This window comes from Phalacrocorax carbo, chromosome 28, assembly GCF_963921805.1.
Source record: "Phalacrocorax carbo chromosome 28, bPhaCar2.1, whole genome shotgun sequence".
NCBI lineage: Eukaryota > Metazoa > Chordata > Aves > Suliformes > Phalacrocoracidae > Phalacrocorax > Phalacrocorax carbo.
Window position 1 is genome coordinate 921,092 of NC_087540.1, and position 17,624 is coordinate 938,715.

Sequence of the window (17,624 nt, forward strand, 5' to 3'; positions counted from 1 at the left end):
AGCGCTGCTGCGGCCGGCTCTGCCCGTATAAGGCCCACGGGGCTGAGGGATGGGCGGCCCCGGCCCCACAGAGCCCCTGGGGCCACAGAGCTGCCTGGCCACAGGACCCCGAGGCATGGGGGGCACCGTGGGGCTGGGTGGGGGCCAGTGGGTGTGTGCACCCACGTGGGGCAGGACATGGAGGCCTGGGCGGGGTAGGCTCCCAGGATTGTGTGGGGTAAGGCCCAGGTCCTCAGGCCCCTGTGGGACTGTCCCTGGATCATGTGGGGCAGGTCCTGGTGTCCCCCCACCCACATGGGGCAGGTCCTGCCGTCCCCCCCACCTGCATGGGCCAGGTCCCCATGCCTCCAGGCCCATGTGGGGCAGGTCCCGGTGTTCCTGTGTCCCCCAACCTGCGTGGGGCAGGTCCTGGTGCCCCGAGACCCACGTCGGGCAGGTCCCAGTGCCCCACTCCTGCGTGGGGCAGGTCCCCGTGCCCTCAGACCTGTGTGGGGCAGGTCCTGGTGTCCCCACACCAGCGCGGGGCAGGTCCTGCTGTCCCCAGGATCATGTGGGGCAGGACCCGGTGTTCCTGTGTCCCCCCCCCACCCGTGTGGGGCATGTCCCTGTGTCCCCCCACCAGCGTGGGGCAGGACTCGGTGCCCCCAGGCCCATGTGGGGCAGGACCCGGTGTCCCTGTGCCCCCTCACCCGCGTGGGGCAGGTCCCGGTGCCCCACTCCTGCGTGGGCCCGCCCCGTGCCCCCGGGCCCGCCGTCGCGGAGCAGGGTGGCCGCTCCCCGTCTCCATGGCAACGCGGCGGGGGGGTGGGGGTGGAAGTGACGTCACTTCCCGGGCGGCGGGGCCGGCGCGGCGGGTTCCGGTATTTCAGGGCGGGGCCGGCGCGGCGCGCAGCGGAGCCGAGCGGAGCGGGGGGCCGGGGCGGAGGATGGCGGGGGCCACCACCATCGAGGCGGTGAAGCGCAAGATCCAGGTGCTGCAGCAGCAGGCGGACGATGCCGAGGAGCGGGCCGACCGCCTGCAGCGGGAGGTGGAGGCCGAGCGCCGCAACCGCGAGCAGGTACCGCCGGTGCCGCGGGCCGGGCTGCGCCGGGGGTCGGCTCCGGGGGAGGCGGCGTCCCGCCGCCGGCCTGTGCCGCCTCCCGGCGGGGTGTTAGCGGGGGTGCGGGCGGCGCTCCCGCGGCCGCGGCGGTGCCGGGGGTCGCCCCGGGCCGGGCCCGGGGAGCAGCGCTTCGCGGCTGCGGGAGCATCGGCGGGGTCCCGGCGCGGGGCTCCCCGCTCCTGCGCGGCCTCGGCGCGCAGCGGTCCGGGCCCTGCGCCGCTCGGCCCCGGGGGTCCCTCCCCCCGCGCCCGCCCCGTGTCTCGGGGTGGCGGCGGCTCTCCCCGGGGTCCCCCGGACCCCAACCGCGACGCCTCGGCCGGTGCCACGGAGCGAGTGGGGCCGCAGGGAGCCGGCGGATCTTTCTTTCGTCGTTACTGGTGTCCGGAGCCGGCGGGGGCCGAAAGCGGCGGGTGGGGGGAGCCGAGGCGGCTGGGGAGGGCGCCCCGTCCCCGGCCGGGCTCCCTGCGAGCTGCCGGAGAGGAACCCGGCCATCTTGTCTGGCCCAGTGCTGCGAGCACAAAGGTGTGAGTAGCCTTGGCATGTGCTGATAAAATGGAAGTGATCTCACTCGTGATGCTGCCAGTGCAGGAGCCGAGGGGAAAACTCCCGAGCTCTACATCCTGCCGAAATCCCAGCCAGCGGGGATCTCCGCTGCCCGGGGCAGGCTGCCCGCAGGACCCGCAGCCCTGTGAGAGTGCTGGGGGGAGGCAGGGACTGGGCTGGGGCTGCTCGGAGGGAGGGAAGGAGCAGCCACGGCACAGTTTGAGCTGTCGAGCGCCTGCTCTTGCTGCTCCAGGCAAGGCTGGCTCATGGTGGGGTCGGTGGATGGGGTGACACAGGGCAGGCCCTCGCCCGTGACTGGCTTGGTTGGCTCTGAGCGTGACTCTCGGCAAATTTGCACAGTGGTTTTGGTGCTGATTCTGTTCAAAAGCGAAGCTGAGGCTTTCCCACCCCCAGTGCCCCAGCCTGATGTCTGAAGAGCGGAGCGGTGCTGCTGCTGTGGGGCTGATCAGGCGTTACTACTGAGGCTGATGGCAGAAGCTTCTGCTGCACAGTGGGACGAGGCCACTCCCAGACCTCAGCTGGGCTCTTTCTTTGCAGCCACATAAGGAATTCTCTTGCAATAGCAGCGTTGTCATGGGAATGTGCGTGTTTCTCCCAGCTCACTGGAGCCTCGCTACAGGGGAGAGAACCAGTGTTCCCAGTGTAGTGCTGGCTTGTACTCATGCTGTGGCCTGGCCTCTGGGTCCTGAGGAATGTCCTTGTTAGATCTCTGACCTGGGGAGTGATGGTGAGCCTCGAAGGCCGAGGTGAGCTCTGCCCTTGCTTGCAGTAGCTCCCAGTAGCTCCCTGACTTAGGGCTTCCTTCCCGAAGGAAGCACGGAGAACCAGAGTGTGCTGCTTGGCAGTGGGGCTGCCTGCAAGCGTCACCCCTGTGCTCTGGGGAAGCCTGACAGCTTCAGCTGTATTGAGTGAGCAGAAGCAGGAAGGGAGGTGTAAGGACCCTTCTGCAGAGGGAGAGAGGCAGTTCCTTAAAAGCAAAGGTGGTTTTTTGGGTGGGTTAAGTGCTTCCTGCAGGAAGTCAGGGCTAAATGATGTGCTTCAGGGGGTCAGGAAATGGAAGCCTGCTGTGCTGGTGTGTCTCCATTGCTGGGAGAAGGAGGAGGCTTTGCACCTTGACAGTTCATTGCCTCTTCAATAGGCAAAAGCCGTGTGTCAAGCAGTCTCCTTCCCAGTTCTGTTTAATGTAACGTTTTGTTCCTCTTCGAGCAGACCACTTCCTGCTCCGGAGGAGCGTGCCGGCGGGGCTGGCTCTGGGGCAGCTGCTGCAGCACTGCCTTGTTTGAGCATCAAAGTGTTGCGGGCTTCCCTGGTGAAGAGCAGGGCGTGCCGGCATGGGAGTTCCCCTTCAACTTGTGTTTTCTTACAACCTCATCTTGAAACATGCTGCGGGGGGGTGCCAAGTGCCTGGCTGCCCACTGGGGGAAGAGCTCGGACAGCCTCTCCCAGGAACTGAATGTGATTTGTGTCGATCCCTGCTCTAACACTGGCTTCTTTCATCGCTCTGCTCCTGCCTCCTTAGGCACGATGAGAAGTAGCATGTCCTCGCAGGCTGCTTTGTTACAAGTAGCTGGGATATTTCATATATGCCTGGCATGTGCCTGTCTCTGTAGGAGATCGCAGTGCTACCCTGAAATGGCTGCAGCCCTGTCCATCTTTGTCCAAGTGCAGTAATCCTGCTGGAGGGCAGGATTCTGGGTTCTCCCAGGGCGGCCCAGGTGGGGTGTCAGTGTCCCCAGAGCATCTGGTTTCCCTCCAGGCTCTGCTTGGGGTTGATGCAGACTGGGCTGTAAGCAGATGCCTTGTGGTCGATAGCAGTGCTGCTATAACAGGGCTGGCTGGCGGTGTTGTGATGGCTTCTGATCTCTGATTCATTAAAGCCTTCGTCACTTTTGTGGTCGTGCTTCTGGCAAATGTGTGTGCCTGTAGGCTCTCGGCCATTTCCCTGGCTCCTGGCATGTACAACTGAGCTGAGGTGGCTGTCTGCATGTGGCTGTTGCTGGGGAGCAGCCTCCTCAACCTGTCTCAAGACTGTATTTGAGGCTTTTGCTCTTTCTTTGGCTTTTTAGTGAATCACTGGGAGGAAGGAATCTGGCTCTCTGGGGCTTGAGGCGCTGTGGTTGTGGGCACTACAGTGATCGGCTGAGCCCCGCTGCTGTCTGGGTCAGGGCAGTGCTGTAGAAAGCCTGGCCTGCCAGTGCCCTGTCACCGCTTGGCAGACCTCTGAACCTGAAGCTGTTAATCTTTCTCATGTTGCTGGTGAGAGAGCTTGTTGCAAGCAATGCTCACGTCCAGGTCACATGAGTAAACTGATGTTGTGCTAAATGGTAGCTGTCACAGAGCTCTGGTGTGGCAGATAAATAGGACTGTGATTGATGGCCTGGCAGGATTACAGCAGCTGCAGAGGAGACCCATTAGTGTAAGTCACCTACTTAGTGTTTATGGCTTAAACTGTCATGTCAGCTCAAGCTGACAGGCAAGAAACCTGCAGGATGACCACTGCATGGACAAAGTGTGTGTGAAATGTTGTGAACCTTAACACGCATGCAAGCGTGTGGGAGCACAGCCTCTGTAAGAAAGTGGATAAAGCATCCTGGCTTTGTTTTGGCTTCCCATGTGCTGCTGCTGACCTGAAGGCAGATCTCAGCTGCCCCTGCGCTAACTGCTACTAAACCTGCTGCAGACTGAGTCACCATCATCTGCTCCCTCTAGGCTGAGGCAGAAGTGGCATCTTTGAATCGCCGTATCCAGCTGGTAGAGGAGGAGTTAGACCGAGCCCAGGAGCGCCTTGCCACAGCTCTGCAGAAGCTGGAAGAGGCAGAGAAGGCTGCAGATGAAAGTGAAAGGTGAGTAAGGGCTGCTGCGTTCAGTCTGTGAGACATCTCAGATGTGTTTCTGACTGAGGGCCTGGTGCCATCAACCTCTTGGGCTTCCTGGAGGGTGGGAAGTAGATACCACATCAAGGCTGGTTGTGGGAGTCAGTACCTGCCCATGTGGAGCAACTAAAACAATGCTTTTGGCCTCGAGTGAGTATCTTGGAACCGGAGGCTAAGGAACGAGTAAGTGCTGTGCGCTGGCATGCATCCCCACCTCCAAGGGAGGAGAAATAAGTGGTTTCTGGGACATGGTTGACTTGTAGAGGTGGCTGCTGGTGGGGAAGCATCTCTTCCTGCTGCCTCTGCCAATATCCTCCATTCTGGCGGATGTCCCCTGACCTGGTGGTGTGATTCAGAGGGGAGCGGTCCACTTCCAGTTGGCTGATGTGCTTTATCGGTGAACAAGCTGTAGTGAGCAGCCTAGCTGATGTCCTGCCATAAAGAAGGACTTGGCTCTTCCTGAATTCCAGCCTGCAAATGCTTGGCTCAGCCGTGCGGAGTCCCAAAGGCAGCCTGGCGTGTCCTTCTCGGCAGCGCCACATTTCCCTTGGTCCAGGAGCCCAATGAGCTGCTGGAGTAACACTCCAAGGAACAGTTAATTCTGAGCAATCAAGGTTGCTGTATTTGCGTCAGCCAAGCAGTGTCTGCCTTCCTGTGCTACTCTCTGGGCTCGGAGGTGTCATGGCTCATAAGGAAGCAATGTGGTCCTGGGGGAGTGCTCTTAATGCTCTGAAACTCATTACACTGCTGGCTTGTACAGGATTGTTTTATATGTCTCCCCTGCCTGTGCTTTCTTTTGGGCAGAGGCATGAAAGTCATTGAAAACAGAGCTCTGAAGGATGAGGAGAAGATGGAACTGCAGGAGATCCAGCTCAAGGAAGCCAAGCACATTGCAGAGGAGGCGGACAGGAAGTATGAGGAGGTGAGACCCTTGGATGCTCTAGTACAGCTGACCCTGGCCAGGAGAGGCGGCTTCTCTTCCTGCTGACAGGGCTTTCCTCAGGAAACCTGGGGGGAGAGCCTGGCTCTCAGCAGAGCTACGTCAGTGTTCCCCTGAGCCAAAAGACCCTGGCAGCTGCAGTGACTCCTGCAGGCGTTCCCTTTACTCCCTCACACAGGCTGCAAGTACAAAAATCCATCTTTTTTTCCTCTTAACTCCAATTCTCCCTTCCAGGTTGCTCGGAAACTGGTGATCATAGAAGGAGATCTGGAGCGTACTGAAGAGAGAGCTGAGCTTGCAGAGTCGTGAGTAATCTGCTTGCATGTAACTGGCACGTCTACCTTTGCATGGGAACTAACACAGCATTTCTAACCTTGTTACACAAGGCCTGAAGCACACGGTCGGTTTAGGTCCTCAGATAGTTGGAAGCACTCTCCTGCTCAGAACAGGATTAGGTCCGCTGAGGATGGAGAGCTTGCGATGATGTGATTTGCCTTGCAGTGGAAACGTTCTGCCCCCTTGCATGGAGGGACTCCCTGCTAGGGAGGCCAGAGAATCCTTTTCCACTCGGTATTCACCAGCACCGCTTTGTACGTACAGTCACGAGATCCTTACACGTTGCTACGGGGCATGTGAGTGCACAGCACTTGTCCTAAAGTGGCAGAGGCCTCCTGGGCCAGGAGCTGAAGTGGCATGTGGGATGTCCAAGGCAGAACTGTGGCTAAAGTTGGTCTCTGGCCTCTTAAGATACTTGCAGTAACTGCTGCAGAATTCTGCACTGCTGAGCAGCAAGCTGGACTTCCTCTGCTTGGAGTGACACACAAATTGTGGTTTTGGGCTCCTTTAACACGTCTGGATGCTTTAGCTGATCCTTGAGGAGCTGGTCAGGGCCTTTCTGTACTTGGGCCTTGTCTAACAAAGTTAGTGTGTATGCAGCAGTAGCGCTGTGCTTCCTGCCCAGACATGCATGTCATGACCATGACTCTTTTGTGTTTTTCCCCTACCCCCTTTTTTGCTCTGTGGTATTGTGTTATTGGTGCTCCTTTTGACCCTTGCCCCCACCTGGCTTGTGCCATCGTGTGACCGTCACTAACAGTCGTTGCCGGGAGCTGCAGGAGCAGATCAGAGTGATGGACCAGAACTTGAAGTGTCTGTCTGTTGCCGAAGAAAAGGTACTAACCTTTCCCTTCTTGAACCATTAAACCAGAACTCCTGTGGTCTTCTTGCTACGCTCCTTCCCTCAGCTTAACTTGAGTCTTTCTCTCTCCTGGAATGTTCTGTCCTCTATGCCCATATTCATCTCGAGTGGTGGTGGCTGTCCATCTGTCTGTCAGAACAGCTTCCCTCCTTACAGCAAACTAAACATGCAGTTTCAACTTGAAGACTCCAGGTCTGGCAGAAATCTGTGTCCACATCTCAGCTGCTCAGCTCAGTGCCCTGTGCATGTGCTGGCAGAATACTTAAAATATGAACTTGGAGGTGGGACGGGAACTTGCTTTCCGCACAAGTGCCTCAAAGCAGGGTCCCATCCAGTCTGATCACAGACTGTCTCCTAAAGAGCTTCCTGGTCTTCCCTGTACATGGATTCACTTCTTGTGTCTCCTGTCTTTCCCTCCCACTTCTTTTCCTTTTTCTCCCCCATTTCTTTACAAAACCCCACAGTAAATGTTCCGAACTGGAAGAAGAGCTGAAGAATGTCACCAACAATCTCAAGTCTCTTGAGGCTCAGGCTGAGAAGGTAGGGCTGCTTGTCCAAGGGCCAGAAACATTTCTGTTTTGCTAGGAGGGTGTGTGACAGCAGAGCACCCACTGGGATGGAAGTGATGCAACTGCAGCCTTAAGCAAGCAAGGAGAGCGGTGTTTGCTCTCCTGGGAGAGCTAACGGATTTCAGTGCAGGGCTAATGTTGACTGTAGAAGCTGGGAGTGTGGGAAGTTTGGCTGTTCTTCCCTGCCTTGGGGCAGACTTGATCAGCCAAGATGTTTATGCTGCTGGGATGAGAATTTTTCTGTGCCCAAGTCTGTTACGTGCATGATGTGGGACTTGCTGCCTGGCCCAGTTCTATTGGACTAGGGGGTGGATGTGACCAACTCCCAGTTGGAAGTTTCTGTGGGCACATGCACTGCAGTGAGGAGTTTAAGCCTCCCTACAGCTACACTGGGCTCTGTGGAGTGGGAGGTACCTGGGGCTGCTGAGGGCAGCTGATTGATGACTCTTCTCCTTTTCCACAGTACTCTCAAAAAGAGGATAAATATGAAGAAGAGATCAAGATCCTGACTGATAAACTCAAAGAGGTGAGTGACCATGTTGGGATCACCCAGCTGGGTGGGCTGGCCTTAGCTTGACTGGGGAGAGACACGGAGGGTGGGAGACTTCATGTCCTCAGGGTGATGGCTCTGTAGTCCTTTGCTGTGTCCCAAAGCTGTTGTACTACCTGGCTTGCTTCTGTCTGGCAGGCGGAGACCCGTGCTGAATTCGCTGAACGGTCTGTAGCCAAGCTGGAGAAGACCATTGATGATTTGGAAGGTACATTTTGGGGATGGGAAGCCAAAGAACATGTGGTGAGGCGTGGGGAGCTGAGGAAGGCTGTCTCCCAGATAGCTGGAGAGTGGAGACACTGCTTTGCTCCTCAGTACTTGGAGCACGACCTAACTCGGCCTCCAAGGTGAGGCTTGGTGCCTCTGGGCTCAAGAGTCATGCCCCGTGTATCTGCTCTGAAAACAGCTCACTGGCTGTGCTGCGGCAAGTCTCAGGCTCCTGATCCAAACACCTTGCCGTATCTGACTGATAGTGACAGATAGCATGGCTGGCGTATCTTGATTGTGATGCCCTCAGGAATGTAACTGGATTCCTATCCTCCAGCTAAACCCATTAAAGGAGTGGCGTAGGAAGAAACCACCCGAACTCAACAGGAATTGGTTACAATAATATACCTTTGTGCAGAATCTCATGCATGTGGCTGGCTGCTGTGGACAGTATTTGTGCAAGTCAACCACAGCAGTCAGTCTTGCAAGAGCCCCCGTGAAAACTCAGACTCCCCAGTGTTGGTCCTGGTTCAAGATTAAATCACCAGCAGCCCCATCTGTGCAGCGTGGTTGTCAGCCTGTGCCAAGGATGGGTTCCTTTCCTCCTCCTGTTCCTGGTTACACAGTACTTCAGGAGCACTCCTGAGGCCAGCTGTTGCAGAATCCTACCTTTCCCCAAGCTGTGGAAGAAGGTTCCCGCTGTCTCCCTTAAATCTGGGGCTGTGGCTGGATTCTTCTGTGGATAGCTGTGGCTGGAGTGGTGGTACTGGTAAAGCGCAACTCTTACAGGCCTCCTGTCTTGACCACAGCATGTGCCTTTGGTCTTTTAGTGCCAGGTCTTGGAGATTCCAAGCCACATCCTACCATCTGGAGTCACTCAGGAGGTTTTTTATCTAGAAATAGCAATGGTGTCAGCTGAGCTGTTCCTGAACTGCAGCCAAGCAGCAGACTGAGCCACCTCATGATCCAGGGCAAGCTTTTATTGGGAACTGCAAAAACTCCTCCAAATCCCTGCATGCTCTCCTTGAAACATGGTGATCAAGAGTTGGCTCCTGTCTCCAGCCTTGCTGCTGAAGTGACCTAGTTTATGATAACTGACAAAGTTCTCTGGGCTCTGTGAAGCTCTTAACAACATTACCAGCTGTACTGTAGCCTAGGGAGCCAGAGCTGGGAGAAGTCTGTGCCAGTTCTGCACAGTGCTCAAGGAGTGCATCGGTACAAGTTTCAGGACTGCCTCCTCCCCTGAAGGCAGGTGATCTGCCTGTCTGCTCCATTACCTCATGGAGATCACAGGTGTGGCCTGTCTGCTCAGCTCGTGTTGCCTAGCTGTGTGCTACAGAAAGGGAATTCCCTCTGATGCTCAGGACTATGACATGACTGACTTCTCCCAAGCTGGTTTTTGTATTGAGACTGAAGGTGAGAACAAAGCACCTCCACCGATCTGTGCCTTCGTTAGGGAGAAGAGTGCTACACCTAAGTGGATGGAGTTGCCCTTCCCTCCTACTCCTCCTGTCAGTGGTTCTTGCTGACCTAGCTGGGCAGCATGTTCTCACAAGCTGAATGGGGTTTGAGTTCTTGGCTCTGCTCCTCTCGGAGCTGGCTTGTAGTCCTGGGAGGCACTTGCTGCTCAGACTGTCCTCAGGCTGTTGGAACCTTCCCGTTCATTGCTGGGAACTAATATGGAGTTGCGATGGCTCCACATCTAACTTCATTTTCTTCCGTTCATGAATCCCATACTGCCTTTCCTGCCCCAGGGTTTTGGAAGAACTCCTGCCTTCCCTCATTGTTTCCCTTTTGTTCTCCTCCTAAACCTCTTCTAGATGAGCTCTATGCCCAGAAACTGAAGTACAAAGCAATTAGTGAGGAACTGGACCACGCCCTGAATGACATGACTTCCATGTAAATATGAGCTGGCTGGTGTTTGCCTCTCGCTTCAGCAGGCTAGACCGCCAGAGCTTGCTTGGTTTGCTGTGATTATCTTAGTTGGAGAATCAATGGCACTGTGTTGTCTAGGTTACTTCTACAGATCTCTGCCTCGAGGATTGTGGAGGCTTCCCTGCAGCATGCTGTACTCTAACTCTAGGTCCTTGTGATCTGCATGTGTAACACTAAGTGCTGTGCTGGCCTGAAAGGGTTCTGACTTGAACTCTGAGTGCAAATCCCAGTTCCACTGGGAGAGGCTTCCTAAGGTAATGTCGGCTTAGTTGCCTGCTGGAGCCACTGGGCCATGGTCTCAGGATTCCTGATGGAAGAGGCTGTGGATTGCGCTCGAGTGGATTCCTTGGGAATTGCTGTAACAGGCTTGAGATGAGCTGGATCTGTGGAAGTAGCTGAACTCATTTCTGCAACTTTGCTACTCGGCTTCTGGTTCAGATTTGCGGTAGGTTCTGCTAACAGCTGCTCCGCACAGTCCTTACCACTAACCAAGAAGAGGCCAGGTACTCGCACTGCAGCGGAAGAGCCTTAACTTAGCTAGCATCCGAAAGCTCCCTAAGCAAAGTTTGCTGTGCACAAACACTTAAGCTTCTCTTAAAATTAGTGTCTCCTTCTGTCTCACACAGATAAGTCTTGTGATTCTAAACTCCACTTCGGATTTGCCTCTCTGCTTGGTGGCTTGTTCTGCATCTGCACCCTGCATTCGTGCTCTCGTCATCTTGCTCTGAATTCCAGTACCTTTTTCCAGTCACTGTGCACAGGGCATCCCTGGGAACGAGTGCTCTAAAGACACTGAAGCTTGACAGCAGCAGCAGCCCCCCCCCCAGTTATGCTGCACTTGCTCCTAAACAAAGCTCCCTCTGTTTGACCCGATGTGCCAGACACTGCTGTGCTCTGAGGGGCTGCCCTTTGAATGTCTGGGTGTAGCTGGGAGTATGTTGTTCTCATCTGCATATCTTGTGTAGAGCCATAAAGCTCCTTTTGTATTTCTCTTGCCTCTTGCTTGAGCATAATGTCACCTTTTTTAAGGAAAACAATTCTTGTATGAATTGAATGGAACGGCTGGTGCTTTTGAGAAATGTGTTTCTAGTGACCACTTGCTGCTTTAGAGTAACTGTTTTAGTGTTGCCTTCAAACCAGTGTAACCCTCATCACCCTTGGTGGAATACACGGACTTCATTAACACACTGGATTTTTCCCTTTGGGTATCTTATTGGCTCACAGCTGTGAATTGCAGCTCTGCAAATGGCGCCTTGGTGTGTGGCATGCTCTGTAGAGTCAAATGGGAGGCTGGGGTCTGTAGCAGGAAGCCCTCAAGCTGTGCCTGCTTCAGCCTGGCTGAAGACACTCCTCACACCTGCCTGCTCTGTAGTGTTCACCGACGTTGCTGAATGCTGGCTTGCAGTGGGAATTCATGACACCTGATAGTCACTAGGTCACCTGCAGGGTGTGAAAGCTAATAAATATCGAGCGAGCTCTGGCTGGTTTCCAACTGGACAAGACTGGTTGGGTGTGAGGTGCTGGCTGTGCCTGGGAGGGGGGGATGTATGGCCCCTTGCTTCAGGAATGAGAATGCACTGCAGCAGGGCTGTGGGCATCTGAGCCAGGGAATCTGTTTTGCAGAGTCCCCCTTCTCCCCATAGAGGGGCTGAGGGTGACGGGATCCTCCTGGGAGTGTGGCATGAGGCTTTATACTGAGCACTGCAGCTGGTGACAGGCTGCAAACACTTGACGTGCATCACCGCTGCTCTGAGTTTGTTGCTAGTTGCTCTGGTATCAACACTGATCAGCCTCTCATACCTGTATGTGCTGCCTTGTGGTGGCTTGTCATACTGTTTCCTTTCTGGATGGGTTCATCTGCCACAGTGCCCGAAGAGCCCTTCATGAACAGAGTTTTGATGAAATGGGACACCTCCCGTGGTTTCCTCAGGTTTGTGTCACTCTGTTCTCCACACAAATGGCACTCGCAGTATGGATAGTCCAGACACGCTGAACTGCCCCAGCCTGTTCTCACTCTGTCTTCTGTGTCAGGGCTACCCCCTCTCTGCCAGGTCTGGGTGGGGAAGGAGGGAGCATTCCTGCAAGGAGTTTAAAAGTGTAATAGCTTGGAAAACTCTGGCAGATGGTGGTCTGACTCTCCTGGGGTATGGTGCAATAACTCTGCCCTGTAAGTACAAAGCAAGAACCTGTAACTCCTTGGTAACCGAGCCTGCAGCTGGAGTAGGGGGTCTAGATCCTGTGGGAAGGGGCAGGGATTCTGTCACAAGTGTCTGTCTATGTGGAGGCTTCCCAGTGTTCAGTTGCCAGCTCTTCCCAGGTGGGAGGTGGCACCCTGCCCTTGTGAAACAGCCTCTTTCCTCATGGGGAGGTCCCATCGGCTGCGGGTTTATTACAGACTCGCACTGTGTGGAGCTGGTGGCTCTGCGGTTGCACAGTGGTGTTGCAAAAGATGTTATTCAAGGCTGGGCTGTGGCAGGCCCTTTCCCTGCTTGTCCTGATGGAACTCCACGCTGGGTGGTGGGTGGGTGGGTGATGCAACTTCTGCCCTGGGAGGTTTTTGACAGGCTTCTGGTCTGACTGGATTGGTAGGCTTTTGCAGGCTAGTTACAATGAGCTGGACTATTGACTCATGAGTGCTGCAAATACAGATTAGCTGACCAGGAGGTACAGATCCTGGAGCTCCCTGGGTGGCAAGGAAGGCTGCCCTGTGTGCTGGGTGGAGAAGGGAGGTGGCCAAACACTGCCCCAGCAGACCTGGGCAAACATTCCATGTTGAGGAACAGTTCCTGAGATCTGGGAAGGGTCACGCTAATGACTTCAGTCTGCTCCCTCATGTGGGTGGATCATCTGGTCCCTTTCTGCAAGCAGTAACCCTTGCTTGAAGGCTGTGAGCTGTTGCACCAGTCTACAGTCACTGGTAGTTCTGACTGCAGTTTACTCCCATCCTCTGCTAGTCTGGAGACCCAGGACCAGACCTGATCACCTGGGGCTGGAGACTGGCATCAGGGTGCCCAGCCTACCTGCTTGGAGTCAGCATGGAGGCTGGAGAGCAAGTCCCTAGCTGCAGTGGTAGCTGATGTGCAAGGTAGGCTCTGGTGTAGGCCAGGGTGGGGTGCACCTGTCCCCCATACTACAGCTTCCCTCAGTTTCTAGTTAGATTGCAGTGGGACAGAAATTGTTGGCTTTTCTGGCTGTTGCTTGGTCCCTCGGTGGCTTTAAAGAGGGGACAATCAATCAGCACTACTACCTTCTGTCCTGCAGAGTGAGGTGCAGCTAGAGCAGGTGCTGAGGGCTGAGAGGCGCTGAGGGTAGCTGGGTGAAGGTGAGCTTCCCTCCTTGTGTGTGGCTGTCATGCTGGAGGGACTGGCCTGAGACCCTCTGGAGAGGGGAGCGCGCTTTGGCTGCTCCATGTGAACAGCTTGACTCATGTCCTGAATCTTACCTGGCCAGGTCTTGTTCAAGAGCAAAATATTCCTGGGTTGAAAGCTATGAGGAATGGTGTAGATACCCTTCCAAGGGTGCCCTAGATTCCATGGGATCTTGTAGTACAAGGATTTCAGAAGAAGCCTAAGGCTGGCAAGAATTGCTGTGCTTTATACTCATTGATCAGGCAGAGGCAGCACGCTGTGCGTATCGCTACAGTTTGTGATGATTAGTTCTGCCAGGCTGGAAGCTGTTGTATAAGGAATTTTCACTGCCTGGAATTCCCCCAAATGCAGGTATTGGAGTTGTCAGGCTGGGAGGACCCTGCCTGCGTAGATGCCAAACTGGTTCTCTGCGGTGGCTGGCTGTGGCTGACAGGCTGCATGGCAGGACAGTGGCCATCCAGCCCCAAGAGATGACCTGTACTGGGAGAAGATCAGGCTGGTTCTCCCTTTTCCCTGGAGCTGCTGATGAGCATGTGCACTTCGTACCAGCCTTGGGGATGAGTGTGGCCACTAGAGCTCTGCGAGGCTTTAAGGACAGGGACTGGGTGGGAGGTGGCGGCTGTCAGATGCAGTGGCAGTTTGTGCCCTGCTCATTTAGTTGTTCTGGGGTAGGCATGAAGTAGGAGCCTGTGCTCCAGAGCTTCCTCTGTCCTGTACGTGGAACAGATACTGCCTTCAGTCCTCATCTGGACGTAGTGGGTTGTTATGTGGCACAAAGGCATGTCCTTGGAGGAGTGTCATCCAGGTCGGGTATGAGATGCAGTAATTCTCAGTTCTTCTGGTGTCCCTGTCCTCCTGTTAAAACCCCATCGATCTCACTGCTGTGTGGTGTGGCTCACTCTAGAAGGTGCTTCTGGGTCAGCTGTAGTAGGACTACTTCTTTCTGCAAAGTGCTCCCCAGGCTTAGAGCACAGGCCAAGTCTCTCTCCTTACCTGGGTACAGCCCAGCCTGCAGGCTCCTCCTCTTCTGGTGTCCTCGTCTTCCTTTTGTTGCCTTTGCAAGCCCTTGGCAGCACTTCCATTTCTGCCTGCGCTTGGTTTCCTCTGTGATCTTCCTGAGCTGAAACGCAAGTTAGAGTAAGACAACCCTTTGTTCTCCCCAGCTTCATCTGTGTAATAGCTTAGACTTGATCCTCAGAGGCACGCGTTATGGAGACAGCTTATTTGATGTGCTCATCTTGGTAATCTACTAACCTTCCCTTTCTCTCTTTTTCTCTCTTCCTCTTGTTTCCCCTAATCCTGTTGCTGCTGCAGAGCGCCTGTACAGTCAACTTGAGAAAAATCGCCTGCTCTCTAACGAGCTGAAGTTAACGCTGCATGATCTGTGTGACTGAGAAGGGGGCCCACTAATGCCATTAAACAAGCTTATTGCGACCACCAATGCTGTGGACCACAGTGAAATCTGATCACTCTTAAGACTGGCAGACTTGCAAATTTTATGCAATTGCTGCTCTTTAACGGGGCATTTGAATTTATCCTTTAATTTATTTGTGTGGGTTTTTTTTATAAAGGTAACCTCTATTCTTGGTGAAGTAACCCTTGGACTTGGCTGGTTTTTGAGCAGTCTTGTTCACTTGTCCAGAGGGTCCTGCCTGGCTCCTCCATGGAACCAGCATGGCTGCACCCACAAAGTGAGGGGTGGGATGAAGTTAGGCTTATGTCTGCTAAAAGATGCCTGTCAAAGTGCTACAACTTAATTTACTATTAGCTGGATGACTGTAGGATTTCCTGCTGCATGGAATGATGGCTTCTAACAATAAATGACTGACCTTGTGGTCTGTAAGACACTGCACACCTGTAAGTGTAAGACACTTTCCTATATAGTTGAGTTCCTAACGTAGAAGGTTTGGGGGAAGCGGTCATTCCTGGGGCCTGACCCCAGTGCAGCTGCAGAGCCCCAGAATGGGCTTGGAAAAGCTCATGGACATCTTGAAAGCAAGTCCCAAAATCCACAGCATGAAGCTGTGTATTGAGTGGCTCCAGGGAATCTTTAAATGCTGCAGTTGCTAGTGCTCTAGGAAGGCTGCTTCTTGCTCTGCGCATGGTTTCTCACCCTGGGGAGGTTGGGGAGTGCCTTTGAGAAACTGCCTGTACCTAAAGGATGTCTTTCTACAGCCTGTCTGTCCAGTGTCCCAGCGTGTGGATATCTTCAGTGGTATGGGTGGGCTCACCTTTGGAGTAAAGCCTACCTAGAGTGCTAGTTGCTGATCTGAGCTCTCCTCCTGGCTTAAGGAACATGTGAGAATTGACTGTGCAGCTGCCTGTAGTCTCAGGCAGAGTTGCAGAACCCTTGCTCCCACCTGCTCCCTGCCTGCCCTTCACTGAAAACAGCCTCTTCCCTGCTGTCCTTGAGGCATGGTTGTCTGTTCCCTGCTGCTAGGTAGTTACGGTCTTGGTGACCAGCTTGGCCTCTCTGTCCTGCGCTGGGGGGAAGCGGGGCACAACCAGCTGTAATTCCAGGGAGTGATTTCTAAGTGTGTGTTACCTCCACGTTGCTCTTGGGTGGCTTGCTGGGCCATGGGGGTCTGCTGTCTGGAAGTGTTGAAGCCCTGGGGAAAGCTATGTACAGTTGGAGGCACCTGCATGTGAAACACTGCCTAGAGCACTGGCTAAAAGTACATCGTGACCGTGCCGACTGGGAGCACCGGCAATGCGAGAGGCAAGGGCTACAAATGAGCCAGGTAACTTCAGAGCTTCTAGCTGCACCCAGCCAGGCACTCCCGGTCTGAGGACTTGCTGCAGTAGCGTGCTGGGAAGGGGCTATAGCGCAAGCTTTCTTTGGCGAAGGTCTCTCGGTTTTCTGAAGCTGACTTGTAACTCTTGACTCTTGCTTTCTGCCAGATAAACTGAAATCCACCAAAGAGGAACATCTCTGCACACAAAGAATGCTGGACCAGACCCTGCTAGACCTGAACGAGATGTAATGGATCCCTGCCACTGCCTCTGCCACACGATGCCTGGGGGGGCCAGCCCAGCTGCTGCTGACCTCTAACCCTTGGGGACCAGAGTTTACTTTCTGTTGCCAACTTGACCAAACACAAATCTTTTGCCTCGGGGTTAAAGGCCATCAGGTTGGGCAGAGCTTCAAACAGCGTTATTAAGGGAAATAAACAATGCAATAATGTTTGGGGAGCATGTTTGAGATGTATACATTTTGTAACTACCTTTTTTTTTGTAGCAACCATTGTAAACATTCCAAATAACTTGTGAGGCTGGTGAGCTACACTTCAACGCTCTTGGCTTTAAAATTTGGTAGTAACCTTCTGTTAATCAGCTCTGGGTCACCCTGCTTTGGCAGGGGAGGAAAGAGGGTGGGATGGTTCCTAGCGGTGGGCCACTGACTTAGAGTAGCGGGGCTAGGGATGGGAGCCTGCTGGGAAAACTTCCTTTCCAGGAGCTGTTTGTCAAAAGAGCAGTTGTTTCTCAGCTTTAAGGTAACTCTGTGTTGTGGAGAAGCAACTTGGGCAAAAGATTTTCTTTTTCTGTTTTTAAAGCCAAGCCTGTTATCTGAACAATTGAACCTTCACAGGGGTTGTGTCCCATCTTCCCCACCGCTGCCAGTGGCTGCTTCCTTTCCTGTTAGGCTTAGAGAAGCCATGGCCCCTCTAACCTATTGCTACACAGGGGTTGAATTTTTCTTCACTAAGTGCTGATGCACCAAGCTTTATCACTTGTTGCTGGGTTACACTTAACAGCTTAAGTACAACAGCCTTGTTTTCTTGGAAGTTTTTTTTTTTCGCCTACCCTGAGGGAGGGAACCGAGGCCTTCCCTCCTGGCCAGGAGTGCTCTTAGTGTCTTAAGGTACAAGCCATCTTGCTGTGCACTGCTGACGTGTAGTTGTTGTGAGGCGTGAGTGTGGAGACGTGTCAAGCTTGCGGCGTGTAGCTTGTGGTTTGAGCATGCTGCTTGGTCGTAGCAGTTTTAGGGGCCAACCTAGAGGAAAAAAACCCTACCAAGTGTTTTGATACTATATTGAAAAATTGTCTTACTGTCTTTTGAAATAAAAACAACTTCCCCCCACGCTGCTGTGTGGCTACAGAGCTTTGCTGGGCGCGAGCTGCTGCGGGGGGGGGGGGTCGGGCCGCGGCCTGCGCCCGTTCCCTCAGGGAGGGGGGTGAGGAGAGGAGCGGCCGCGCTCGCCTGGCGGGAAGCGGCGGAACGGCGGGCGCATGCGCACGGCGCAGGGCGGGAGCGCCGCCGGCGCCGTTGTGGCTCCGCTGTGGCGGGGGGGAGGCGGGCTCGGCTGCCCGCTCCCCTCT

At 54.6% G+C, this 17,624-nt stretch overlaps 1 protein-coding gene across 10 annotated transcripts; it reads left to right on the top strand.

Moving 5' to 3' along the window:
* Positions 1 to 870: 870 nt before the first annotated feature.
* Positions 871 to 17,385, top strand: LOC104049780 (tropomyosin alpha-3 chain). 10 transcript variants are annotated; one of them, XM_064475184.1, is made up of 10 exons: positions 875 to 1,058; positions 4,374 to 4,507; positions 5,342 to 5,459; positions 5,712 to 5,782; positions 7,140 to 7,215; positions 7,708 to 7,770; positions 7,933 to 8,002; positions 9,822 to 9,900; positions 11,803 to 11,866; positions 15,480 to 16,155. In XM_064475184.1, the coding sequence occupies exons 1-10, from the start codon at positions 927 to 929 to the stop codon at positions 15,555 to 15,557; spliced, it is 885 nt and encodes a 294-aa protein (XP_064331254.1). In that variant the 5' UTR covers positions 875 to 926; the 3' UTR covers positions 15,558 to 16,155. The 10 variants fall into 10 exon arrangements, with proteins under 10 accessions (XP_064331255.1, XP_064331251.1, XP_064331253.1 ...); XM_064475181.1 differs by lacking the exons at positions 7,140 to 7,215; positions 11,803 to 11,866; positions 15,480 to 16,155 and adding exons at positions 6,574 to 6,649; positions 16,206 to 17,385 and having other exon boundaries at positions 874 to 1,058; XM_064475178.1 differs by lacking the exons at positions 11,803 to 11,866; positions 15,480 to 16,155 and adding an exon at positions 16,206 to 17,385 and having other exon boundaries at positions 877 to 1,058.
* Positions 17,386 to 17,624: the final 239 nt, after the last annotated feature.